This window comes from Hippopotamus amphibius, chromosome 5 (genome assembly GCF_030028045.1).
Source record: "Hippopotamus amphibius kiboko isolate mHipAmp2 chromosome 5, mHipAmp2.hap2, whole genome shotgun sequence".
Classification (NCBI taxonomy): Eukaryota; Metazoa; Chordata; class Mammalia; order Artiodactyla; family Hippopotamidae; genus Hippopotamus; species Hippopotamus amphibius.
In genome coordinates this window covers 84,737,536-84,763,508 of record NC_080190.1, presented here as the reverse complement: position 1 = coordinate 84,763,508, position 25,973 = coordinate 84,737,536, and the positions used below count along the sequence as shown (strand labels likewise).

The window sequence follows — 25,973 nt, the reverse complement described above, 5'->3', positions numbered from 1 at the left end:
AGGGAAGACACAGGACGAGAGACAACGTGGCTCCAAATATCACTGGAGTGACTTCCCTACTGCAGTAAACGGGTGGACGTAAGCAGCTGAAGGCAAGCGTTAGGACACCAAGAGCCCCGGCAGAAGCAGCAGGCCTGCAGGCAGAAGTGGAGACATGGGATGAAGGGCAGGGCAGAGCACTGAGCTGGGGTCATAGGAGACGCAAGGCCAGCTTGGACCGCCTCCTGGGTCACTCTTCACCTGAGATAACAGAGGCTGTGCGCCTGGCAGAACTCACAGTCCGGGCAGAACGTGGATGCTAGGAACTCGGTATTACAGAGGAAATGGATAGGCTTTCAGACATGGAATCAACACTGAGAAGCCACCTGGTGAGGAAAATGGGACTCAACTGCACTCTAGAGAACTGTAGGTGCCAACACTGAAAATTTCTGAACTTTTTAAAGAAGTCAAGTCGTTTTAAATGTCACCTTCTAGGAAAAGATGCAAATTCTGTGGGGGGTGAAAGGAAAGAAAGAGAAGGAAATTCTTAATACATGTACAATTCCTGGATAGAGCAGAAGATGGGTGTGCTTTAGTATCTTCAAGGGGAGAGCTAGGAAGGGGATACAGTAGAAAGAGACAGCTCAAAGGAAAAGCAAAAGAAGACTGAGCTACTATCCAGAGATGTAATTAAAACCAATACCCAAAAATATTAAGACCTATAACCTATCTAGTTCTGCCTTCCTTTTAACAACTGAGCCCTAAAAATGAACTCTTTCCCTGCTTTTCAAATCTTTCTGGAATCCCACTTTTCCTGCCTCATCAGGTCTTTCTTCCACTTTCACCAAAACCTCTGAAAGGCACTGCATCTTGCAAGGAGCTGGGCCCTCTACTAGCCCTTATTTATCCTCAGTACCCAGAGCCCAGGGTTTGGCAGAGAGAAGAGGATTAAGATATGAAAACCATATTGTCCTTTCTCCATTATCCAGACAACATCAGAGAGAAAAATGGGATGCAGAAAAGAAGCTGACCTGGGTTAAGAACTGGGTTATTCACAATCAAAAAATGGGCAGAAGATCTAAAGAAACATACAGATGGCCAAAAGGCACATGAAAAGATGCTCAACATCACTAACTATTAAAGAAATGCAAATCAGAACTACAATGAGGTATCACCTCACACCAGTCAGAATGGCCATCGCCAAAAAGTCTACAAATAAATGCTGGAGAGGGTGCGGAGAAAAGGGAATCCTCCTGCACTGTTGATGGGAATGTAAATTGGTACAGCCACTATGGAAAACAGTATAGAGGTTCCTTAAAAAACTAAAAATAGAACTACCATATGATTTCACCTCCATCCCACTCCTGGGCATACATCCAGAGAAAACCATAATTTGAAAAGATACCCCAGTGTTCACTGCAGCACTATTGACAACAGCCAGGACATGGAAGCAACCTAAATGTCCATCAACAGATGAATGGACAAAGAAGATGTGGTGCATATATACAATGGACTATTACTCAGCCATAAAAAAGGATGAAATAATGCCATTCACAGCAACATGGATGGACCTAGAGATGATCACACTGAGTGAAGTAAGTCAGACAGAGAAAGACAAAATATCATGGTATCACTTACATGCGGAATCTAAAAAACAACAACAAAATCCACAAATGAACTTATATACAAAACAGAAATAGACCCACAGACAGAAAATAAACTTACGGTTACCAAAAGGGAAAAGGGGAGGGTGGGGATAAAACAGGAATTTGGGATTAACATATGCACATTACTATATATAAAATAGGTAACTAACAACGACCTATCGTATAGCACAGGGAACTATATCCAATATTGTGTAATAACCTATAATGGAAAAGAATCTGAAAAAGAATTTTATGTATATATAAAAACTGAATCACTTTGCTGTACACCCAAAACTAACACGACGCTGTAAATCAACTACAATTTAAAAAGTTACTCAACCTGGATACTACTGGCAATTTGGACCAGATAATTCTTTGCTGTGGGGGCTGCCCTGTGCATTGTAGGGTTTTTAGCAGCAACCCTGCTCTCTCCCAGTAGATGTCAGAAGCACACCCCCCGCAACAACCCAGTCATAACAATAAAAAAATCTGTCTAGACATTGCCAAATGTCTCCTGGGGTGGCAAAATCACCCCCATTTGAGAACTACTGGTTTAGAGGCACCACTGGGGACACAGCAGGTGAGGAGATCGCAGAGAAGACTCATCTGCATGGGCTTTATCATGAGCCAATGCCTGCTCATGGCTCTTCTCTAGAAACTACAGGGAAAGGCTGTTAACTGGAAAATCCCAGTCCACAAAGCCAAATACTAAGGCCTGGATGAAGCAACATTACGTCCCAACAGGGGCAAATGAACCCACTCAAACCTTTCCTCTTACAACGAGGGGTGCCAGGTGCATGCCGGGGAACTAGGACCCTCAGCGTGGAAGGTGTGCCAACTGTTATGCTGTGCTGTGATTTCCATGGGACAAATGAACACCCCAGGCATGGAGGTGAGAATCAAGCATAGATCAGAGGCCTGTGTTCCTCATATCCCTACCACGAACTCCCACCTCTGAAGGCAATCTGGACAAGTCCCCTTCTTACAAACAAAACATTTAAAATATAATCCATCTTATAAAGAAAGGCCCAAGGAGAGAAACACTCAATCATGGCATCTTAACCAGAGAGGGGTGACCTCTCTATAGCCACTAAAAAGGAGGCCCCTGATATACAGAAACATATGCCAGATTTTAACAAAGCTCGGAGAGGGTCAGAACAGAAAATGTGAGAATCAACTCCTAGGCTTGGGTCAACGACCTTCAGCAAGAAAAAAATAAAGGGCAAACTAACAACTATTGATTTTGGTTTCCTAGAGCTACATATATGATAATACTATGGTGCACTCCCTACTGGAAAATATAAGCTATTCAACTAAAAAGTGGTATCAATTTATGTAAATTTTATAAAGAAGCTGGTTATGAAATAAAAACCTAAAAAATTACTACTGAAGGAAAAATATTTACGAAAGGAAAAATTAGCCAAAATCACAACAAAACAACACAAATACCTAAGAATGTTCTTGAGATTTCCTATTTAAGAAAAACTATAAAACTTGATTGAACTGGAAAGACATATCATGTTCCTGAATGACTGCCAGACACCAATTCCTCATCATTTTCTAGGTTAGGAGTAATTAAATTTTAATCAATATCCCAATGGAGTTTTATTTCTCCATAAATTAGAAAATTATTTTCAAATCATTTTAACATAGGAAAATGTGTTGAATATAATGGATCTTTTATAGGATGATATTGATTATTCTTTTATATAGTTTACACACGTGCAAACAAAAATAATATAGTCTATTCTACTGTGACAATGGTACTTCTAAGTAACCTTACATTACCCAAAACTGTCATATAAAAATAATTATTTCAATTAGAAAAGGAAAATTAAATCTAGAAAGTGAGTAGTGAGTTATTTTTCCCATAGAAATTTCAGTAAGTGTTCTTTATTATATTTTATATATTATTACATATATTTAATGGGTTTATTTTGTTATTTAGAGTTAAAAATAACAGTTGATCAAAACTACTAACATCAACAAAAAGCACAGAAATGCTTCCTTACTTGCCTTCCAGTCCAGAAGTCTCAGAGCCAGTCCTCTGTCATATCTGGCCTTGACCTTGCAGTTTTCACTGCAATACGGATCGCAAACATAAAGCAAAGACAGCCACCATGTACTGGAACAAAAGCACGTGTGAGTTCCTCTGCTTTGTTTGGTTGCAACAGTGGTTTTCCGCTGAAAGGAGCTGCTCTCTCCTTATAACCAACGGTGTCACCTAAGCAAAGCAAGTCTTCCTTCTTAACTGACTGTTACACTCTATAGTGTTATGAGCTCAATTGACAGAAGAAATGCCTTCACACTAAAATATCTGTATTGTTGGTTTCTGAACTTTTCAAGTGCTTGAATTTTTTGCTTTGCTCTTTATGAAATTTCCAATACCACAATTCTTCAATGAGATATATGCCTATAATCATGCAGGAAAATTACTTTCAATTAGGAAAAGCAGTTTTTACAAAGGCACCTTCAATCCACCACCTTACTCTAACAACTATTCTCCTGGACAACACTTTCCTCCAGTCTTTATCAAACAGCTTTCATGTGGCTGTATATATACGGCGTCTATATAACCACTGGTTTTATATTTTTAATTTATATCTTGTAAGCAGTATCAGGCTGTTCCACAGTCTTCATAATATTTAAGTACTCTGGATAATACTCCAATAGAATGATGTAACCTAAGTAATCAATTTCTCTCCAGATGGGCATTTAGGTTGTTTTATCTTCAATAAAAAGCTGGTGAAAAACCTTTGCACATATAGTGTTCTTATGAATGCTTCTATTGGGATAATTTCCCAGAAATGAGATCATTACCTCAAAGGGTATGAACATTTTTACGTCTCTTGATAGGTATTATGGGGTCTTTCAAAAGGACTGTCCCAGTTTTTACTACACTTTATAATGAACGAGGCTTTCTGTTTACCACTGCCGTACCAGTAGAGATCTTGATCATTTTAAAGTTTACTTTTGCTAACTTAGTAAGGACAAAACATGACCTTAATATTGTTCTAACATGCATTCCTCTCATAACTAGCAAGTTCAAAAATTTCTCCTACATTTGCTTTTTATTTCTGGACACATTCAAATCTAAATTGGGAGAGCTTGTTCTCAGCCAAGATCAAGCCCGCTGCAGTGGAGATAACGCAGGATGTGGAAGCACACGTCAGCCTTCCAACCAGGCAGACCAGGCATCCACATTTGGCTCTGGTGCGTCCTAGCCGTCTGACCTTGGCTCACTATAAAATGGGACGACAGCTACCTCACATGGTTACTATGAGGACTGAATGAGATCAACTCTGCTGGTGGTTTTCAGCCAGGGTGTAACAGAATCACCTCTAAGGCTTTAAAATTACCAAATGAGTCAGAAACTCAGGGGGCAGAGCCCGGGGTGGGGGGGGGGTGTTTTTTAACAGGGCAGGCAGTGACTACCCTTCCCCATGGGAGTGCTTCTGCTTCACACTTCTGGTAAAGCACCACATACACAAAGCACACAACATCCCACTCTCATTCTCAGAGGTGAACTTGCCTCCTGCTTCAGTGAGAAAATAGAAGCAATCAGACTCCCCCCAGCGCTCTCAGCTCTGCCTTCTCTCCTGCGCTGTGAGCACGCTGCCTCCCCCTCCCCTTGCACACTGGTTGCCAGCCCTCTCAACACACAAGGTCATGGACCAAACAAGTGCCCCCTTTCTCCCGCGCATCAATTCCTCCCCTTCTCTCTAGCAGGTCATTCCCTCCAGCTTACAAAAACATGTCACGTCATCTACACACACACACACACACATTCCCTCCAGCTTACAAAAACATGTCACATCATCTACACACACACACACACACCATTTCTTAACCGCATATCCATCTCTGGTTTCCACCCTATTTCTGTTCCCCTTTGTGACAAAACTCCCCCAAAATGGTTCATACCTGCTGTCCCCAATTCTCCTCTTCTCTCTTAAACCCACTCCAATTAAGTTTTCATGTCCTTGGAAACAGCACAGCGAGATTATAAACTATCCCGTTTCTAAATGCAAGGGTAAATTCTGGGTCTCCTCCTCCCTGATCTATCCACAGCTCTAAAATAGCTCTTCATGACCTTCCAGAAGCTTGTTCTTCACTTGGCTTCCAAATGAACTCTCTCCTATGGTTCCTCTCCTACAGGCTGCTCCATCCGAAGTTCTTCTGATGGTATCTCCCCTTCTCCCCAACACTAAGCACTGCAGCTCCAAGATTCCCTCGGTCCTAGGGCCTCTTCTCTACCATCATTCCTTTGGTGAAGTCAGTCTCACTGCTTTAAATACCATCTATGAATAATTCCCAAGTAAGGGAATCCTATCTTCAATCCAGACTTTGCCCATGAAATCCTGACTCATCTACACAACCATGTGCTCAACACACCACTGTAAACATACGTCCAAACCCACACTTCTCCTTACCCCACCCCAAATTGGCTGCTCACCGTCCTCCTATCTCAACCGCCCAGGCCAAAACCCCCAAATTATCTGTGACTCCCCCTTCTTTCATGGCTCACAACCAACGTGAAGGCAAATCCTACTGGCTCTACCTTAAAGATATATCGAGAAATAGATGACTCCTCACATCTTCTATTGTTCCCGCCTTGGTCCCAGACACCATCACCTCTCCTCGGCAGTATAGCAACAACCTCTGATGGTCCTGCTTGGTCCCCAAAGACCATTCTCCACAAAGAACCAGAGTGGTTTTAAAACATAACTCAGAACATGTTTGCTCCTCTGCTCAAAACCCTTTGGTGCCTTCCCAGCTCACTCGTAGGAAAAGCCAAAGTGTTAAAAGTGGTCTCCAAGGCCCTATGCAATTTGACCTGCTGCCCTTCTAGCCTCATGACCTCCCAACCTCCTCTTCTTCCTGCTGCTCCAGCTCTACTGGCCTCCCTGCTGGTTTTGACCAGCATGTGTCTATCTCAAGGCTCCCTCTGCCCTACATTTTTACACGATTCACTCCCTCGCCTCCTTCAGGTTTCTGCTAAATGTCACCTTATCCACGAGGTCACCCCCACCCTGGTCCTCCTATCACCCTTATTCTCTCCACATCCATTATATTCAACACCATCGGGGGACACGGGGTATATTTTTATGTGTTTTTTTAATACCTTATTCCCTTTGCCCCCTTAGAATACAAACTGTGCAGGACAGGACTAGGTTTCATTCCCTGCGATCTCCTCAGGGCCTGGTACACACTATGCATTCAAGATACACTTGAGGGAATTCGAGAAGATATCTGCCTCCCTTAAATAACAGGGTGCTATATGAATTTGAAAAAGAACGTTTAGGTAACAAAAAAGAGCTCCTGGAAGAAGAAGATGATAACTGTGGATGCAGAAATCTCACAAATGTCAGCGTTGAAAAACAGGAGGGAAAAGATAAGAAAATGAGGCACTCTTTCCAAAACATTCGGTTTCTGAAAAATCCACAGCCCACGAGAAGATAAACGACAAGGAAAGTTCCTGCAGCTGCGGCCGTGAGTGTCCCGGCTCACAGGGCCCCACACAATGGACAGCTCATGGTCGCAAGATTCCAGAACACCGTGCACACGAAGATCCAAGCACCCAGGAAGGGGGCACTAAATAGGTTTCCCGAGAAGAACCGAGAGTTAGAACAGCACTGGACTTCTCACCAATACCAACAGACGCTAGAAGACAACGGATCCACGATCTCAAAACAGAGAGAAAAATCACTTCAAGCTTGTGCTCCTATACCCATACGATGGTCAATTAAGTATAAAAGTAGAATAAGGCCATCTTCAGACATGTAAGGTTTCAGAAATATTTACTGCCAGGTTTTCTCTCACAAGAAGCTGCCAGAAAATGCACTTCACTTAATGACAGAGTAAACCAAGAATGAGGAAATTCTGAGGTCTAAACACCTAAGAGAAAGCTGAGACAAAATGTCCAGATGATGGGGAGGGACATGTCGCAGTGACAGCTGTGCAGTCGGCCTACTGAGCAACCTTTCTGGATTATGTCAGGAGACTTGGAGAGAGAATTCTTCAAGAAATTAAAACGACAGTCTACTTAATGTCTTTGGATACACTGGATATTGGAAATTTACACAACTAGGGGACAGTCTGAAAATATATAAGAAACAAAGCAAACAAAAAGATAGGTATTAACTTCATAGAAAAGACAGAGGGTGCAGGAAAGGAAAAGGAAGCATGGTATACTACATGGCTCAGCTTTTACACTGCTTCATATAAGTGCCGAAAATAGTTACAACTGAAATTGACTATACTGGAAGGATGGAGGGATAAAAGTAAACGTGTGGAGTGGGGGTAGAGGATGGTGAAAAAGTCAAATCCTTAACCATTATATAAAGGCAATAAATAATAACTAAAACTATAATTTGAAGTTAAGAAGGTAAATGATATACAAATCAGCTAAGTTGTAAGTGGTTGTGCCTCTGGGGACCTGGAGGCGTAGGGCTTCTATTTTTTATCAAAAGAACTCTTTGTCTCTTTAACTATCTGCATATATACCTTTGGTAAAAATAAAAATTATGTCAAAAAGGTCTTACCACACTGAACTAGCAGTGGAAGAGGACTAGATATACTGTCCTTTTCAGAAGAACAATTTAATGCTGTGTATCAAAATGTCAAATGTGCACACCCTTTGATCTAGCCGTCCCACTTCTATAAACTAAGACAATCACACAATGAGGGTAAAAAGGCTTCATGAATTAGGATATTCATTGGCCACTGTTCATCCTACTAAAATATTAGAAACAATTGCAATTTTATGCCATAACAGACTAAATAAAACCCACATACTGGAATATGATGCAAGCATAAAAGATGGAGTTAAAATCCATACTTACTAAGATGGGAAGACACCAACATTTTGTTGAGTCAGGACAAGAGCTATCGAACAGCAGTTCATACAACATTTTAGATTTCCTAGACTCTTCTCTTTCCCTAAATGGCAACATGGCTTTCTCATTTTATTCAGGTTTTCAAACATTTCCCCCTCAGAGGGGGCACCTTCTTTAAAAGAGCCAACTCTCCCCTAACAGCCTCACCCCGGATTCTTTCACCCAACCATTTAGCACAGACCTACATCTCCGAGGTCTGAACCAAGCAGGATTGCTTGCTACCTGTGTGACAACAGAGAGTGGGGTAAAGTCTTTGTGCTTTGGTTTCCTCACATGCAGTACAAAAATAGTAATACATACCCAACGTTTACATGTTGGGAGGAAAAACTGACTTAACACGTGAGTGTGCTTGCTTGGTACAAGTAATGGTTCAATACACGTTCGTTATCAAAGCTGTCTCTCTCGTATTCCTCTGGATTATGTGAACTTTTTTCATGATGAAATATATCTTTTGCACAAAAACAAAACACCTGTTAAAAACAGTTTTACTTCAAAAACATGAAAAAACAGAGAAAAGAAAGAAAAATAACACACAACTCCACTACTTGTCAACTATATAAATAAGAAGTCAATTCATCCCTACTCTGCAGTTAACAGCCAAGTTTTTTTCTCTTTTTATAGAGAAACATACATTCATATAAATCCTTTTTTAGTAAATAAAATCAGGATCATGCCACTTGGTTTTGTTTGTTTTTACACTTTTCAATATATTTTAGGGACTTCCCTGGAGGTCCAGTAGTTAAGACACTGTGCTTCCACTGCAGGGGGCACAGGTTCGATCCCTGGTCAGGGAACTAAGATCCTGCATGTCACGTGGTGCAGCCAAAAAAAACACACACATATATATATAGTTCAGACATGGTTCCATCACCTCATTCTTTTTAATTGCTACACGGTATTCTATGTGATATGTAGGCAGATTTAAGCATTCCCCTATTAATGGACATTGAGAGCCCTCTCAATTTTTTGCTGCCACAATGCTACAATGAATGTGAACATATACTCAGCCTAATACAAGATTCCCAGGAGAGGGCTGAATTATAAGGCATGGATTTTTTTAAATTAATATTTAATCAAATTAAATATGGAATAGAAATGAAAGTATTTATAACATTATAAAACAATACAGTAATTACCACCCACCATCGCCCGGGTTAAACTATCATTGTGTTTGAAGCTTCCCATCACCCCTCCCTGATTCCATGGTGCTGACGACATGAGAGCTGCCATTTCTCAATTTGTTCCCTTTTTTTCTCTATTTGATAAAAGAAACTAATATCTCATTATTGCTTCATTTTTTATGTCCATAATTACTAGTAAGTATAGTATCTTCTCACAGGTTTATTGGCTATTTGTGTTTCTTTTTCTAAAAATCGCTTGTTTCCTTTGTTCCTTCTTCTACTGACTTGATTGGGGCATTTTACTTTCTGATTTACAGAAACTCTGCATATTAAGGATATTAACCCACTGCTATTACTCATGCTGCAAATAATACCATATCTTTTGTCACACAAAGTTTTACATTTTTAGCTAAATAGGTCTATCAGTTTTCTTTCTGGCCTCCCAAGTTTCAGTGAATATTTTCCCATGTGTTTTTTAGGTATTTTTTTTAACAGTTAGATCTTTAATTGATGTATATTTTATTTTGGTCTATGGTGGGAAATGGGGCTCTAACTTTTTCTTCCAAATGCAGAGCCAATTATTCCAATAGCATTTATTGAATAATTCCTTTCTCAACTGATATAAAAGCTTTATTTATTATGTCTTCTGTAATTTTCATATATATACACACACACGTAAGTATGGGCACACATGCATGTATGTACTTGTGTACACACACACTCGTATATCTACAAGCATACCTCATTTTACTCACAGATACTTCATGGATGCTGCATTTTTACAAACTGAAGCTTTGGGGCAACCCTGCCTTGAGCAATCTATTGACACCACTTTTCCAACAGCATCTGCTCACTTCATGTCTCTGTGTCACGTTTTAGTAATTCCAGCAATATTTCAAACTTTTTCATTATTGTTCTATTCGTTTGATGTTACTACTACAACTCCCTGAAGGCTCAGATGATGGTTAGCATTTTTTAGCAATAAAGCATTTTTTTTCTTTATTATTTTTCTGGGGGTACACCAAGTTAAATCAGCATTTTTAATTAAGGTATGTACATTGTTTCCCTAGACAAAATGCTACTGTACACTTAACAGACGACAGTGTAGCATAAACATAATTTTTATATGCACTGGGAAACCAAAAAATTCATGCAACTCCCTTCATTGCGGTATTTGCTTTATTACGGTGGCCTGGAACGGAACCCTTGGTATCTCTGTGATTTGTCTGTGGGTGTGTATATGCATACATATGGTATATATGGTATACACACCTGTTTTGGACTCAGTTCTCTTCCACAGCTCTAAGCCCGTGTAACACAATGGAGTGAGATTAAAAGAAATCACTCACCTGTCCTTCTTCGTCAAAAGCCATGACCACCACAGCAGCTCCAAACTTCTTAATCTTTCTGGCCTTCTCCAGGAAGTCATCCTCCCCCTCCTTCAGGCTGATGCTGTTAACAATGCACTTTCCCTGGCAGCACTTTAACCCGGCTTCAATCACAGCAAAATTGGAAGAGTCAATGCACAAGGGCACCTGAGGTCAGAAGGGCAAGACAATCACAGAAAGATTGCAAGTCACCACAAATCCCCTTCCAAGGAACCCCAAATATGCCCTTTCTTCTTCAGGGAAACAATAAACAAATAGCAGTAGTGTGAGAGAGACAGGATTTTAATCTTATTCATAAGCCCTTGTTCCTAAAGCTCAAAATAGTTGTAGTAATTCCAGTCTAACAAGAGACACAATGCATGGGCCAGAAATTGATAACTCAAAAGATCACAGCTAAACATCAGAATGAAAGCACTGAAGTCATTTCACTGGCCTCTTGTCTGATTCTGACTTTGAACAAGTGCATTTAGTTTCTCTGCACTTTAAATTCTCAAAATATTTACTCCCAGAGGAGTGTTGAGGCTTTTAAGTGGAGTTTTAAGACATATGAAGGACAGGTTAATGTAATTCACTATTTACCACAAGACTTCTAACTTACACATTTGCTGAAGCCTAATAAAAAAATGACAGCCCTATCTCTTAAAGCACTAGGAAGTGTCTTTCAAACAACAACAAAAGCAACTTCAAAAATCACTCCTCATCACAAATTCAATGCTAGAGAAATGAAATGAGATTTTTAAAGTTTTTAGAATCCATCTAAAATTTTTGAAAACATTGACCCCAAAATTAACTTTCATCCTTTAAAGAACAAATGTAAAAGCTGACATTAATAACTTGATTTAATCTTGTTTTATAATCTTGTCTTACTCTGATAAACCTAAAAAGGTCTCTTCTTCCTGCAATAAGGAAGGATTAACTGAGTTCCCTCGTCTGTGGTAGGAATAGAACTAATGATTTGGTAGGAAGAGATAAGTATATCCTTCAGAGACATGAAAAGTTAGTCCTTAGCCTAGCCAGACAGCAGGGGAAACTCAAGTCAATCCTTGTGACCAATTCCAGAAGCCTTGGAAACAGCCACGCTGAAGTCACATCTCTCTCTCTCAAGTCTGGTTTATATCTAAAGGCTGCCATTAAGTGAGAAAACTGACAACCAGAAACCACTGGGCTTTCAACCCATGACAACAGAAAACCTGCGTATGACACGACAGATGAAGGGACAAGTGATAAAGTTCAATGAGCGACAGAGCAGCACGTATAAATTCCCTTGATGAATCAAACTTTTGCACGACCTTGGCAATGTCAGGCTCAGAAGCAATGAAGTTGCAGAATCTGGTCATTGCGCTTGGACCATCCAGCATGCCATCATCCATGTTGATATCCAGCACCTGGGCTCCCATTTCCACCTGCAGTTTGGCAACACTCAGAGCTTCCTGAGGACAGAATTCAAGAGGAACCAGCATCAGGAGAGGGTGACTAAGAGAAGGCTGACAAAAGGAGTCCTTTCAGATTCCACTAGGCTACCCAGCCAGCCTCCCCGACCCTGAGCGTGCTCTCAACCACCACAGATGAACCTTTCTTAAACAGCTTCTCCCTCACAGCGTGTCACTCCTCAGAACGCACTGAGGATCTGTTCCCCCCATAAAGAACCTCAATCCCTCAGCCTGGGGCTCCAGGCCCTCCGGAACCTGCCCCATGTTCTTACCAAACTGAACTCCTCCCCCCACTCCCACCCCTGGCACCCGGCACGCAGCCAAATCCGTTTCCGCCTCTGTGTCACACATCACGTCGTTCCCTCTGTTTCCGACACAATCCCCTTCCTTCCTGTTCTAAGACCCGGCTCAAGTCCCACCTCCTCCAAGAAAAGTCCTTAGAGAAACTTATCTAACTCTTCAGTGTTTGCCGAAACATGCAAAGCATTCGTTGCAGGCTGTTGATAAAAGTTATGTGAAATATGAGTTAAACTTTTTTTATGCTAAAAGGATTTTCAAATCTTTTAATATGCTATTACACACTAAATCTCCAAGTACAAAATACAGTACACAGCAATTTCCACTTATGATCGCTTAAGGAAAATCTTGTAGGATCAGTGTTTAGAGAACATACTTTGGGAAACACTGCTTATTCCGCAATGACCGGCTGCCTCTCATGGTCTGTAACAATTATAAACATTATCACGTGGTGTATTACACTCTCATTTCCTCATGATCTCATGACTATTAGCTTATTCTTCGAAATACATTTTAAGCATCTGGAAATCTAGAAAGGTCTTATGTATCTCCCACTCTCATTTGAACAATACTGGGCAAAACAGACGTTCAATAAGGCTAACTGACTGGTACAGCAGAGACTTTAAGTCTCTGTTGTACACTTCACGGTGTAATAAAATAAGCAGGGATAAAATCAACTGTAGATTCTGATGTTGTCCTAATTTTTTTTAGCCGAAGAAAACCTCCCAAATAGGCTCCGAGAGATGAAGTGATTTGTTTAAAGATGTGCAAGTTGAACAAACAGATAGGACTCGACCTTCTCTCGGGTCAGTGCTCATTCCCTTAACCACAGAGCCTTGAGGGGTTGCTGACAATGCGGAACTAGAATTCAACGAGAAGCCACTCCTCCCCACGCCCTCCAGCTTCGCAGCCTCCTCCCCGTGTCCCCCAGGCGAAGCAGCAGAGCGGGGAAAGGTATGGGCTTGGTGGACTTCAGATCTATCACTCACTTGCTGTGAAACAACAGGCAAGTTGTTTAATCTCCCCCAAGCCTCCAGCTGCACATCTATAAAATGGGGATGATAACAGCACCTATCTCACAGGTCTGCTGTAAAGCACTCAGCATAGCGACTGGCATACAGCAAGACTGAGATGGCAGATATCACTCCCACTTGTTTGCTTCTTCCTAAAATGCCATCTGCTCTCTGTAGCAAATCTATCAAATCTGAGAGCTGAAAGGGATACTGCAGAATGGTCTTAAGAATCAAAACATAAATAGAAACACTGCCATTGAAGAACCCTATACAACCATGAAGGGTCACTAGGATTTCAGAAGGGTACAAACATCAACAAAGGCCCAGAGGCAGAAGCAAGCCTCCTGAAATGTTCAGATGACAGATCAGGGTGGAAGGCGGTTGGGTATCTAAGTGGAGGGGACTGGATGATGGCCTAAGGAGTCTGGGTTTTATCCCATGTGCAGAAAAAGCCACCCCGTGAAAGGTTCTGAACTGGGGAGGAACATGGCAGCAGCACGTGCTGGTTGAGCAGCAGCGGGAACGATGGGAAGAGGAATGACGGGAACTGTCAGTAACCAGGTAACCAGGCCCTACTGATGGACCTGGAGAGGAGACCTCTGAGGGATGCCACAGAGCAGTCAGTAACAAGTCCATAAAGGATGATAAATGCACCCTTTCCTTGTGATTAGAACTAAGATCTATTTCCTAAAAGTTGAAAAGCCTTAAAATGAGAGAAGGTTGATGAAAAAAATAAAATTATTAAAGCCCAGATCAGCTTCCTCCAACTTTTAACTTCATATTTGAATAAGAAAAAAAAAATCTGTCCAGATGTTTAGGGTAGGCTCTATTTGTTTTTTGTTTATTTGTGTTTTGGGTTTTTTTGCTGCACCGTGTGGCATGCAGGATCTTAGCTCCCCAACCAGGGATGGAACCCGGGCCCCCTGCATTGGGAGAGTCTTAACCACTGCGCCACCAGGGAAGTCCCAGGATAGGCTCTATCTGGATTAAATTTTGCTCATCCATAGAGTGACTGAGCTTAAGAATCCTATGGCGAAACTATCTTGCAAACTTCCCAAGTCAGGGCCTATTCTTTCTTTTGTGTTTGCTTGTTTCAGTTTACAGTGAACAGAATCAATAACACTATGTGAGTCAGTGTCTGATGTGGTCTTGAGGAAATGAACAGGAATTGTCTTGGCTTTCCCTTTCCTTTGAAGGATTTGTGAGAAGCCTAAACAAAGTATCTTTAAATTTTTAAATGTATTTCACAATTAATATAAATAGCTAGAACCTGGGTGCCTCCCACCTCATCCCACTTCATACCCCGAACGAACGCATTTTTTTCACAAATATTGACAAGGGCAGCTTTGATTTTTTGAAGCCTCGTCCTCCCACCAGCCTGGCCGGCTGCAAACACACTTTACCGTTCTTCTCACACTCTCCAGCAGCTCTGCTAATAATTATCACAGGCAGAGCTGCTGCCTTTGCGTGCTGTCTTAGCCAAAAACCTGGCAGATGCCTCAAGGGTCTCATGAAGATGCTCACTTCATAATTTCCTGCCATGATGAGTTTAGCAAACTTCCTGGATCCTGCAACGTTACAGCGTTCTCCAATGTTAACAAAGTTGGTGTACGGTCCGATTTTGAAGGGCTCTAGACCTTAAAAGGAGAAGTATTTTGAAAATTTTCTGAAAATGCACGTAATGACATGAGACAGACAGAAAACAAATGTTTTCATGAGAAAGAAAAGACGTTTCTGTGCCACAGCCCATCTGACTAGCCAGGAGGCCCAATGGGGGGATAGGACCATGGCCTTCTCCCCTGTGACATTTACACACAACAAAGGCTCTATGTTTATAACCAGAACTCTCAAAAGAAAAAATACTTCAGGGCTTTAAATTACAAATTTCTCAAAAGAGCTGAATCATACCAGCACTGAGAAACAAGGAAAAATGATCATCGTGTTCTTATGTAATCAAGAGTCTGGGGCAAAAGCCATGAAGTTAGAATATAAAGGACTGCTTCAAAGCCATCCATTCAGACACCGGCATGAAGGCAGATGGAGCAAGCAAGCGCTCTGAACCCCACCAACCGTGTGTTTAGAGCTTTATCTCATCTCTTTGATCCAGAAGCCAAGCACCAATAACCAGCAAAGCCAAACAGGGCCATGAGGAAGGCCCGGGCTGAACCCTGGGAGACAGTCGACTCTGAACAAGCCACTTGGGCTTTCTGCTCCTCCTTTCTTATTTGCAAAGGGACAATAATAACATCTCCCCTGTTACAGGATGACTTTGGGGCAAATATCAGATAATTAATGTGGACACACTACACCGAGGTAAAAAGCAACTTGCAGTATACAGGACCGCTACAGGACAAGGCCTTTACCTGTTTTGGTTCTACTCATTATATTTACAGTACTCGGAGCAGCAGTCTTGCTAGATGGTTACAAGCAGGCTCTCGGGAAGCCAGCCTCAGGGTCCAAGCCCTGTGCAGCCAGCTCAGTGAACACCCCAGGGCACTTCTCTCAGAGCCTCTGAGCTTATAAAATAGAGACAGAAGAAGTATCTGCCTCACAATGTTATTGTAAAAATGAGACTACATAACATTGATAAGCATTATCAATGCTCATAAAATCAGCACCAGCAATCATAGCTGTTCTTGTTAATAAAAGGTAATGGCTTTTAAGTCCTTTGCCAAAGCATTTTCGGCTGAGGAAGAAATAGACACGAGGGAGAGGAAAAGAATGAAACAGGTAATTACAAAACTACCCCAGGTCTTTTGTTCCCTGACTGGAGGACTATTACTTTCCAGTTTGGGCTGTGCTTTCCTCTCCCACTGGTAACATCCTCACAGCCTCTTCCCTCCACGCTGGCCTCAGGGCATCCCTGACCCTAAGTCAGACCTGGGGTTCCCAGGGCACACAAGCAGGGCTAAACGCAGGTGAGATCCTACATCTTGCCCCAAAAGCACTTCACACAAAGCACTTCTGATTTATTTGAATGTGAAGTATCTGATAGAAAAACTACACTATTCTCAAATGGTACAAATCAACCAGTTTGCAAGGCAGAAATAGACACAGATATGGAAAACAAACATATGGACACCAAGTGGGGAAAGTGTGTGTTGTGGGGGGAGGGGATGAATTGGGAGATTGGGATTGCCATATATACATTACTAATAAGAAAAAAATATCAAATCGTACACTTTGGACATATGCAGTTTATTGTATGTCAATTGTATGTCAATAAAAGTTCTTAAAGAAAAAAACCTACATTATTCTCAAGTCTACAATTTGTGCAAGAACATTTAAAAAGAGTATGTTTGGTGTCATTCTTCTAAAATCTGACTGAAGATGATTTTTAAAACAATTTAGAAATAGCACATGAAATTCAAATCAGAAGAAAGGATTCTTTCATTCGTACACACAAATTCTTTTTAAAAATCATAACTAAATGGTTCTTTCCTGTTTCGATTCTGGCAAAGGTTAACAATTTGAACTTAATCCTTGGCTAAAGTCAATTAATAGCTTTAAGATCTCAGGATGAAATTAACTATCCTACCATATCTCTCTCTGACAAAAGCCCCTTTTGTCAGAGGGGTGTGTCATAAACACAAATCCTCTTCCTCTAATCTCATCTTGTCTTCTGGAATATAAAAGGGAGAAAAGGGTAGCCTGAAGAGGCATATTTCTAACCCAACTTCATTTTCACTCACTGGGAGTAATTCTATGCAATATGTTCTGAGTGAGAAAAGTGAGTATTACTTTTACTGTCACATTTTATTTCACTTTTCTTAGGAGAACATATGGAACAAAAATACATCAATTTAAAGAAATGTTAAATTGTCATTTATGAGGGTGCATATTTCCTCGTCTGTGCTATTTGCAGGTTCTCCAAAAATCTGTTTACAGGTTTTGCTTTTTTTTTTTGCTTAAAGATACTATCTAAGAATACATCATTAAAGTATTATGGGAAAAATATAAAATTTAAAGTTATTATTCTCATAGTTGGCATGATAATCTATTTGACTAATGCTCCTTTTTTGAATATCAAAACTCATTCTGAAAAAGGGAAGCTGCCTACCCCACAGGGCTGCTGAGAATAAAACAGAATAATAAATATTACAACTCTTTGTAAAGTCCGGAACACACAGCCAACATGAGAGCATGACAATAATATTTTAGAAGCAAATAAAATTTTCTAGGAAGAGGCTACTGTCGTTGAGAAACCTTCAGCTTGGGCTTGATTTTTCAGGAACTAGCAGCAAATCTGATGATTAAAATTGTTAGGGGCTGTGGCCTATGTACGTTTTCAAAGCAGTGCACGATAATTCTAACCAAGGCCACTACCTGTGCTTTCTTTCACATTTCCCTGAAGTCAGTATCTTCCCTCTCCCAACCCTAAAAAAAAAAAAGCGTTCTTTACTGGAATTCGTTTTTAAGTGCCAAGAAAAATATGTACTCTTCTTTGACCTAATAAGCAAGTTCCGTGGCACAAATATCACTACCATGTAGACTAAACACACTAAATCTACAAATGATTTGTGAAATCATAAAAAATCAAGTCATTATGCCTTACCAGACAGTAGCATATGCCCTTCAAAAACGCTGGCAGGTGGAACTCTAGGCTTATAGTTTTTCACAGCTTCAGCAATTTCTCTGAGTTAAAAGAGAAAACACAATATCCATTAATTCACAACAAAATTCAATTAAACTAATTTCCAGCTATGAAATTAAGTCTGCTTAACATAATTATATACCTAGTTCCAAATGCGCAGCAGCAATTGTGCTTTTCAGTTTTCTCAGTAATGCAGAAAATGAATCTATCATCTTTAACATTTCCGTATCTGCCCCGTCTGCTGGGCACTGATTGTACCACGTTCTGTGCTCACAGACGTGAACCTACAGATGTGATGGTTTGCACAAATACAAACAGCAAATCTCTCCCACCCCTTCCCAAACCTGAGGATGTCCTTGACTCCATCAAATCCACACGGTAATTTAAAAGAAAAAAAAGCCTTCAGTGTTGAGAAGGTAGAGCAAATAGGAGAGGCGGTAACAGGAGTGAAGGAAATTAAATCCTTTAGGTCTTCTTTCCAAGCGCACAAACATACTAGGGTACAGAGGAATAATACATCACTAAAACTCTGAAATAATTATTCCTAAAAATTTGTTTTAATTATTCATACTCTTTTGAACTTTATCAGAGTCAACGAAATATGTCTTTTGATCACCATGGAAAAAATCTGGCTGTTCTACTAAATACATCAGGACCAGTATGAACTGCTCACTCTATCGCCCCCCAAACGAGTATGTGAATGGCAAAGTAAAAGCAGCAAACATACATGCAGAGATAGGTAAATAGACATACACATACACACACACACACACACACACACACACACACACACACACAGAGATATTTTTAAAACAATTCTTTTTATAAAGGAGGAGATAACCTTAAAAACAAAAAGAGACCCAAAGGTAAGCTATCCTCAACTATTGACAGCTTTCAGATATTATTTAAAAGATGTTTCAAAAATTATATAGACTCAGTACAGTCTATCACAGAAGTCAACAAAAGCAGTGCAACATTAGGTAATTCAGTACAGTGAACTAATTATAGGCATGAAAACAGATGCAGAAGAGTAAATAGGATGACTAGCTCAAAATATGATCATCAGTCACTCTAGGGAAAAACAAATGCAAACAGTCCTCAACTATGTTTTGTTCCATTCAATTCCAGCCCTCCTGTGAACTACAGAACTGCAGGGACTTAACCCCACCCTTTGCCATGCCCTTGTCTCTCACTCCCTTCCTCATGCCCTCACCCCATGATGCCACCTGCGCCGTGACTGTGCCAGGCGAGGTGAGGGTGCTTCTCTTGACCTCAAGGTGCTTGTTGCTTTTATTTCTGTCCATGAGAGAATCTAGTGGAGGCAGGTATTTGCCCACAAGAAATATGAGCTGTCCCTCCTTGAGCACTGGAATACTAGTCAGCTATTCAAGGTAGAATAAGATATTTAGGATTTGCTTAAAAACTACAATGCGGTATCACCTCACAAAGGTCAGAATGGGCATTATCAGAAAACCTACAAACAATAAATGCTGGAAAGGGTGTGGAGAAAAGGGAACCCTCCTGCACTGCTGGTGGGAATGTAAACTGGTACAGCCACTATGGAAAACAGTATGGAGGTTCCTTAAAAAACTAAAAATAGAACTACCATATGACCCAGCAATCCCACTAGTGGGCATATACCCAGAGAAAACCATAATTCAAAAAGATACATGCACCCCAGTGTTCACTGCAACATTATTTACAATAGCCAGGATGCGGAAGCAACCTAAATGTCTAACAACAGAGAAATGGGTAAAGAAGATGTGGCACATATACACAATGGAATATTAGCCATAAAAAGGAATGAAATCAGGTCATCTGCACAGATGTGGATGGACCTAGAGACTGTCACACAGAGTGAAGTAAGTCAGAAAGAGAAAAACAAATATTGCACATTAACGCATACATGTGGAATCTAAAAAAACTGGTATAGACGATCTTATTTACAAAGCAGAAATGGAGACACAGATGTAGAGCACAAACGTATGGATACCAAGGAGGAAAGGGGGGGTGCGATGAATTGTGAGATTGGGACTGACATACACATGCTATTAATACTATGTATAAAATAGATAACTAATGAGAACCTGCTGTAAAGCACAGGGAACTCTACTCAGTGCTCTGCGGTGACCTAAATGGGCAGGAAATCCAAAAAAGAGGGGATATGTATATACACATAGCTGATTCACTTTGCTGTACAGCAGAAACACAACATTGTAAAGCAACTATACACCAATAAGAATTATTTAAAAAAAAAGAGAAATTAAAGGTACCTAGGATTTGCTTTACAATAGTCTAAGGGAAAAAAAGTTGGAGAATACATAAAAGAAGAATAGCAAAATGCTGAAAATTATGGAAACTAGGTGGTAGGCGTATGGGGGTTCATTTTATTATTTTTCTACTTTAATCTCTGGAATTTTTCATAATTTTTCCTAGTTTGCTAGGGCTGCCACGGTGAAATACCACAGAGTAGGTAGTTTAAACAGCAAAATTTCTTTCTTAAAGTTCTAGAGACTAGAAGTCTCAGGTCAAGGTGTCAGCAGGACTGTTTCCTCTAAGGCCTCTCCCCTTGGCTTGTAGATGGCTATCTTCCCTCTGTGTCTTCACACACCCCTTCCTCTGTATGTGTCTCTGTCCTCACCGACTAGTCACATTGGACCAGGATCCATTCATATGACCTCATTTTAACTTAATTACCTCCTTAAAGGCCTCACCTCTAAGTCAGCAGTCTCCAACCTCTGTGGCACCAGGCACTGGTTCCTTTCAGGCAGTAATGCAAGCAATGGGGGGGATGGTTCAGGGTGTAATGTGAGCGGTGGAGGGGAAGGTTCAGGTGGGGGGATGGTTCAGGGGTAATGTGAGCAATGGAGGGGGAGGTTCAGGTGGGGGGGATGGTTCAAGGGTAATGTGAGCGATGGAGGGGAAGGTTCAGGTGGGGGGATGGTTCAGGGGTAATGTGAGCGATGGAGGGAAGGTTCAGGTGGGGGGATGGTTCAGGGGTAATGTGAGCAATGGAGGGGGAGGTTCAGGTGGGGGGGATGGTTCAAGGGTAATGTGAGCGATGGAGGGGAAGGTTCAGGTGGGGGGATGGTTCAGGGGTAATGTGAGCGATGGAGGGAAGTTTCAGGTGGGGGGATGGTTCAGGGGTGATGTGAGCGATGGAGGGGGAGGTTCAGGTGGGGGGATGGTTCAGGGGTAATGTGAGCGATGGAGGGGAAGGTTCAGGTGGGGGGGTTGGTTCAGGGGTAATGTGAGCGATGGAGGGGAAGGTTCAGGTGGGGGGATGGTTCAGGGGTAATGTGAGCGATGGAGGGAAGGTTCAGGTGGGGGGATGGTTCAGGGGTAATGTGAGCGATGAAGGGGAAGGTTCAGGTGGGGGGATGGTTCAGGGGTAATGTGAGCGATGAAGGGGAAGGTTCAGGTGGGGGGATGGTTCAGGGTGTGATGTGAGCGATGGAGGGGAAGGTTCAGGTGGAGGGGAAGGTTCAGGGGTAATGTGAGTGATGGGGGGATGGTTCAGGGGAGGGGGATGGTTGAGGTGGTAATGTGACCGATGGGGGGCAGCAGATGAAGCTTTGCTCACTTGCCCACTGCTCCCCTCCTGCTGCAGCGCCCAGTTCCTAACAGGCCGCAGCCCAGTACTGGTCCATGGCCCAGGGGGTGGGCACACCTGCTCTAAACACAGTCACGTTCAGAGGAACCGGGGGTTAGGGCTTCTACCTGTGAATTTTGGGGAACATGACTCGTCCCGTAACAAAAGGTGAAACTATTTACAAGGGATTATCACCTGATATGATCTGGTGTCGTACCACAGCACCCGCCAACGATATTGACCAGGCCATCCATAGCAAAATCCTGCATTTAGGAAAAGAAAAGGTTTCAGAGAGTTCATCTGAATTCCAAGCTCACCACTACCAATTTAGCAGAAAAGAGATCTGCATTTCCTGAAAAACTAATTTTTCATTTAAAAGAGAGCTAAGCATACTTAAGTCTAGATATCAAGCTTTCACAAGCCTTGGATATAAGGGTAAAAGCAGAGCACAGTTCAGATACTAAGAAATGCAATGAGATATTTCCCTACCTGATCGTAATAAAGACTTTTTCTTTTAACCATATACCAGGCAGAAGAAGGTGAGCTGAATAATGCATTTTCCAATAACACAGAAAATAAGTATCAGGTTTTAAATTTAAATTCAAGTGTTTAAAGAATTAAAAATTCAGTTCCTCAGTCGCAACAGCCACCTTTCAAGTGCTCCAATGACCACATGTGGTCGAGGCTATGTACTGCACGGTGCAGGTCTAGAGTTTAACCACAGCTGGTTTGAAGGACAAGATAACCAAGAGAGGAAGTCAGGGAACTGAGAAGCCAGAGCATTGAAAAGAGCATTGACATAAGATGTTGAAAACATAAGCATTAAGTCAGAAAGAGTTTAGGAGAGAATGTCAGTAAGCCAGAAGTTAAAACTTCAAGGAATGAGGAAAAGAGACCCAGGGGTTAGTGATAAGGAGGGCTCATGTGGTAGTATGGTTTTGTGACCTGGGATTCAAAGCTGGGAGGTGTATGAGAGAGAAGGAGAAGGGGGGAAGTGACAACAGGGAGCGAAGGGTTTGTGGGGTGAAGGCGGCCACTTGGGAGGCTGCAGAGGAGAGCTGAGTTTCAGTTAATTTGGGCTGACCGCACTGGGAATTTCCCATCAGCCATTAGTACCCACTGGGGAGAAGGATGCTGATAACATCAAGCCTCTCCCTCTGCCTCCATCATTTTAATTACCGTAAGCTTTCATTCGTTATATATACACTGGGATTTCTTTAGGGGAAAAATCTACTTCTAAATATTCTACATCAAAAATTCCATTCTCCATCTCTTAAAAACCAAGTGAAAGAGGATTCTTGACCTTTAAGTGCATGGCCATCATGTGTGGAGTTTCATCATAGTCACCGAAGGTATTGGGAAGACCTAAGAAAGTATATTTCAACCATTACTGGAAACGACCTCAACAAACAGACATAGTATTTGTAACGGTCTTACATTAAAAGGATAGAAAAATCTGTATTAATAATTAAATCGTGATTACTTGCAAAAACATATAAGAATTCTTAATTTAAACACAGTAAGTACACAGATGCCATACCAAAAAACAACTATAACAAAATCACAGAGGAAAATAAACATCGATTATTTCTTTTCCATTTGAAGGAAAACCATCACTACTTCATGGGACAGAATTCCCCCACCCCGATCCCACCCCTTCCTGTAAAGGAAATTCATTCCTGTCACCGAGCTGCCTCAGGTGGAGGCTGTGGGAGTGCCACACAGCCTTTGAACGAACGAGCACTAGACGTGCAATCAGAAACAAGCCAAACACCACAAGTCTCCTTTCAAGTACATTTCCCCAAGCAAGACTTTAGCATCTAATTACCCAATTTCCTGTTTTATTTATCATCCCCTTCCAGTTCTCTTACTCCTGGTGGGAAATAAAATTCACTGCACGTTAAAAAGTGTGTATTTGGAGAAAGAAGGCTAGAAAATGATTTTTAGCCCCAAGTAGTTAAGCAGTGCTCAAAAACATTCACAAGGAAATCTGGTTAACCCAGAATGGGTTACCAATATTAAATGCATAGGTTGAAAACTGTCTACGTTTATCTTAGGAATTTTTATATACTGTAGATTCGAAGTCCTAACTCTTAAAAAGGAAAAAAGCAACAGGCTCTTTGTCTGCTCATCTGTGGATACAGTGGAACAGAGAAGAGGGCTCTCTCTCACATTCTTTGCACTCATCTCTTTGGCCACATCCACATGGTGAGCATGGTCACCAATCCCAAGGCTCTGGTCAGTTACGTGCTAGGCTTTATTCCCCCAAGTTCTGTCCACTTTTGATGCTTTCAGGCTGAGCCACACTGTTCCTTCAGGTCTAGAGGGAAGCAGTGGTCCCAAATACTCTTCATTTAGAAAATTCCTACTGAAAATCAACGATATACTAGACCTGCAAAACAAACTCTTCTAATCCAGATGTTACCCTGTCTACTCAGGTCTTGTGTATTTTGCATTTTCCCATGTGTGACTCCCCTGAAACACACACCTGCATTGGGATAACAGAGGACATAGGCTGCTGTACATTTTCCAATTGTTTCAATAAAAGGTCTCATTTCAGCTGCACCCAGAGCACAATTCAATCCAATGCTGGAAAAACAAAAAGAAGATATTAGGGGACTTCCCTGGCTGTGCAGTGGTTAAGAATCTGCCTGCCAGTGCAGGGGACATGGGCTCAATCCCTGGTCCGGAAAGATCCCATATACCGCGGAGCAACTCAGCCCGTGTGCCACAACTACTGAGCCTGCGCTCTAGAGCCCGTGAGCTACAACTACGGAGCCCATGTGCCATAACTACTGAAGCCCACGCACCTAGAGCCCGTGCTCCACAACAAGAGAAGCCACCACAACAAGAGAAGCCACCGCAACAAGAAGCCTGCGCACCACAACCAAGAGTAGCCCCCACTGACCACAACTAGAGAAAGCCTGCTCACAGCAACAAAGACCCAATGCAGCCAATAAATAAATAAAGAGATTTACTTTAAAAAAAGATATTAGAAGTACCCTCTTTTATTCTAAATATTTATACATATAAAAAGTTATGATAAGGAAAGGACTATGTCTAAAACCAAGCAGATAATAAATCTCCTGATTCAAAGCACGTTTATTCAGCTCCAGTCAGAGTCACCTCACTGAAGCCCCCTGTAGCACTAAATATTCCCACCCATGTCTCCAACACTACATGATCTTACAGCTAAAGGACCCTGCCCATGGATGTGACTCCTTACATAAGTTCACAGTTTAGTTAATGGTGTACCATGAAACAGCAATGTCTGCAAACTACCGCTGCTAATAAACACTGGAAAGCAGAACTTAAGAGAAAGAAAAAGGAAAGTCTTGAAGGTAGATCAATGGCATATGGAAGCCACTCAGGGAGTCTTAAAGACAAAGACTTAGTCCTTGCTTAACCAACGTGCAACGTGACCTTGGACTTAGAACTTGCCCTCTTATAAATTAAGTGGGTTTATTTGTAACCAAGGGGCTCTCTGTTTTGCAAATGAAACTTACTGTAGACTCAAATAAAACAGATCAAAGCAGAGTTGCTAAAACCCCTCCAAAACCACACTCAGTGGGAGCCGCTGAGCGCTTCAGGAATTCAAGAATTAACTATTAAGTTACAGGACTGTCATCTTTTATTTTTTCATATTTTACTTTTTTTACTTTATTATGATTTCTAAGTCAATGTGATATACTAGATTAGATCCTGCAACAGAAAAAGGACATTAGTGGAAAAACCTGAAACCAGAATAAAGTCAGGAGTTTAGTTAACAGTAATACACTTTTCGTTTTGACAAAAGTCCCACAGTTAATGCAAGTATCACATTAGAAAAAACTAGATGAAGAGCATATGGGAATTCTCTATACTGTCTTTGCAACTTTTCTATAAATCTGAAATTATTCCAAAATAAAAAGTTTATTTAACAAATACCCAACTTGCATTCCTAATAAAAACTCTTAGTAAACTAGAAACAGAGGGGAACCTCCCCCACTTGATAAAGAACATCTATAAAAAACC

The 25,973-nt window shown here is 41.3% G+C and overlaps 1 protein-coding gene across 7 annotated transcripts in view; it reads right to left on the bottom strand.

The window, feature by feature from the left end:
• Positions 1 to 25,973, bottom strand: part of MTR (5-methyltetrahydrofolate-homocysteine methyltransferase) — a 108,964-nt gene that overhangs the window by 58,014 nt on the left and 24,977 nt on the right. For 6 of the 7 annotated variants that reach the window (XM_057736227.1, XM_057736228.1, XM_057736231.1 and 3 more), the window contains 7 exons: positions 24,448 to 24,548; positions 23,263 to 23,324; positions 22,155 to 22,222; positions 18,329 to 18,408; positions 15,298 to 15,410; positions 12,323 to 12,463; positions 10,995 to 11,180 (listed from right to left, as the gene is read on the bottom strand). In XM_057736227.1, coding sequence (XP_057592210.1) covers positions 10,995 to 11,180; positions 12,323 to 12,463; positions 15,298 to 15,410; positions 18,329 to 18,408; positions 22,155 to 22,222; positions 23,263 to 23,324; positions 24,448 to 24,548 — 751 coding nt within the window. Of the gene's footprint in view, positions 1 to 10,994; positions 11,181 to 12,322; positions 12,464 to 15,297; positions 15,411 to 18,328; positions 18,409 to 18,509; positions 18,628 to 22,154; positions 22,223 to 23,262; positions 23,325 to 24,447; positions 24,549 to 25,973 lie in introns of those variants that run through there. The other variant, XM_057736234.1, reaches the window with a different exon arrangement.